The 2,292-nt window shown below is 45.8% G+C and overlaps 1 protein-coding gene across 1 annotated transcript in view; it reads right to left on the reverse strand.

Moving 5' to 3' along the window:
• Positions 1-1,430: 1,430 nt before the first annotated feature.
• The window catches only part of RUSF1 (RUS family member 1), a gene marked incomplete at its 5' end in the record, with an annotated part of 166,614 nt that continues 165,752 nt past the window's right edge, over positions 1,431-2,292 (reverse strand). The window contains 1 exon segment of the mRNA XM_053694386.1: positions 1,431-2,022. Coding sequence (XP_053550361.1) covers positions 1,937-2,022 — 86 coding nt within the window.

The following is a 2,292-nucleotide window of genomic DNA, read 5'->3' on the forward strand; positions in this document are numbered from 1 at the left end:
ACATGTCACACAGTATGATCTGTGCACCTGACGTCACATAGCGTGTCACACAGTATGATCTGGGCACCTGACGTCACATAGCGTGTCACACAGTATGATATGGGCACCTGACGTCACATAGCGTGTCACACAGTTTGATATGGGCACCAGATGTCACAGTATGATCTGGGCACCGGACGCCACATAGCGTGTCACACAATATGATCTGGGCACCAGACGTCACAAAACATGTCACACAGTATGATCTGGGCACTGGACGTCACATAGCGTGTCAAACAGTATGATCTGGGCACCTGACGTCACAGTGTGTCACACAGTATGATCTGGGCACCTGACGTCACATAGCGTGTCACACAGTATGATCTGGGCACCTGACGTCACATAGCGTGTCACACAGTATGATCTGGGCACCTGACGTCAGATAGCGTGTCACACAGTATGACCTGGGCACCTGACGTCACATAGCGTGTCACACAGTATGATCTGGGCACCTGACGTCACATAGCGTGTCACACAGTATGATCTGGGCACCTGACGTCACATAGCATGTCACACAGTATGATCTGGGCACCTGACGTCACATAGCGTGTCAAACAGTATGATCTGGGCACCTGACGTCACAGTGTCACACAGTATGATCTGGGCCCCTGACGTCACATAGCGTGTCAGACAGTATGATCTGGGCCCCTGACGTCACATAGCGTGTCACACAGTATGATCTGGGCACCGGACGTCACATAGCGTGTCACACAGTATGATCTGGGCACCTGATGTCACATAGCGTGTCACACAGTATGATCTGGGCACCTGATGTCACATAGCGTGTCAGACAGTATGATCTGGGCACCTGACGTCACATAGCGTGTCAGACAGTATGATCTGGGCACCTGATGTCACATAGCGTGTCACACAGTATGATCTGGGCACCTGACGTCACAGAGTGTCACACAGTATTATCTGGGCACCTGACGTCACAGAGTGTCACACAGTATGATCTGGGCCCCTGACGTCACAGAGTGTCAGACAGTATGATCTGGGCACCTGACGTCACATATCGTGTCACACAGTATGATCTGGGCCCCTGACGTCACATAGCGTGTCACACAGTATACCTGAATGAATGTGTGTTTGGATAAAGACAGGATACAACACAACTACAGCACACGTGATGGCTCAGATGGAGCAGAGCAGAACAGTATTGTGTTGCTGAGACATATATACTTGTACTGATATTTCTATAAATCTTGTACAATAAGCCGTCATCAGCTGAGGTGGCCCCTGTTGTCACCAGTCTGTGAATGTGCTAACTAAAGTAACCTAGCAACTTGTCATGTCAGAGAGGTGAGGACTCACGTGCAACAGAGCGCGCACACAACACCAGGATTGGTTACAAGTTCCTCGCGGTCATTGTTTATGAAATAACAACGGTGACCAATTGAAAAGCTTTTTATTCAACTTACCCAAAATACACCTTCTCCTTCCTATAATAATTCAGGAATTAACTCATATAATAAAAGACAATTTGCACGATTTCCCCAATATGATTAGAAATATCCCGAGCAGAACTATTGGTCATTTGTCCCCAGCAAACAAATGATTACTACGTTTTATATGGGATTTACAGCTCCCCCGTATAAGCAGCAGGTAGAAATGACATCACACCTGGGTCACAGCAGAGTTAACCCTAAACGATGACCAAGGGAATATACCATCTGCTCAATAAGGGGGTGTAAGGACGTTAACCCATTGTATTCCACAATCTGTAATTGGAATGGCTGCTCCCCAAGTGATGAGCTAACGTGGGGGGAGATGGAGCTTCATAATCCCCCATTCATAGATCTCTGTTCCTCGCAGATTTATATCATTACAAACAACGGTTTTCTTAGTTGTGATCTCTTGCGATGGTCTCTTGTGAAGTTCCTGCTTCTTTCTCTTATTAGTCTTTATGTAAATCCCAAGTTACTCTCCAGTCATCAGCATCCAAAAGGATTCGATCAGTCACCCAACCCGAGACAGCCAGACCTGCAAAAACATAATTTATGTAAGAACTTAACTGATAAATTAATTCCTTTCATATTAGCAAGAGTCCATGAGCTAGTGACGTATGGGATATACATTCCTACCAGGAGGGGCAAAGTTTCCCAAACCTCAAAATGCCTATAAATACACCCCTCACCACACCCACAAATCAGTTTAACGAATAGCCAAGAAGTGGGGTGATAAGAAAAAAGTGCGAAATATGAAAGAAATTAATTTATCAGGTAAGTTCTTACATAAATTATGTTTTCTTTC

This window comes from Bombina bombina, chromosome 11, assembly GCF_027579735.1.
Source record: "Bombina bombina isolate aBomBom1 chromosome 11, aBomBom1.pri, whole genome shotgun sequence".
In the NCBI taxonomy this organism is placed as follows: domain Eukaryota; kingdom Metazoa; phylum Chordata; class Amphibia; order Anura; family Bombinatoridae; genus Bombina; species Bombina bombina.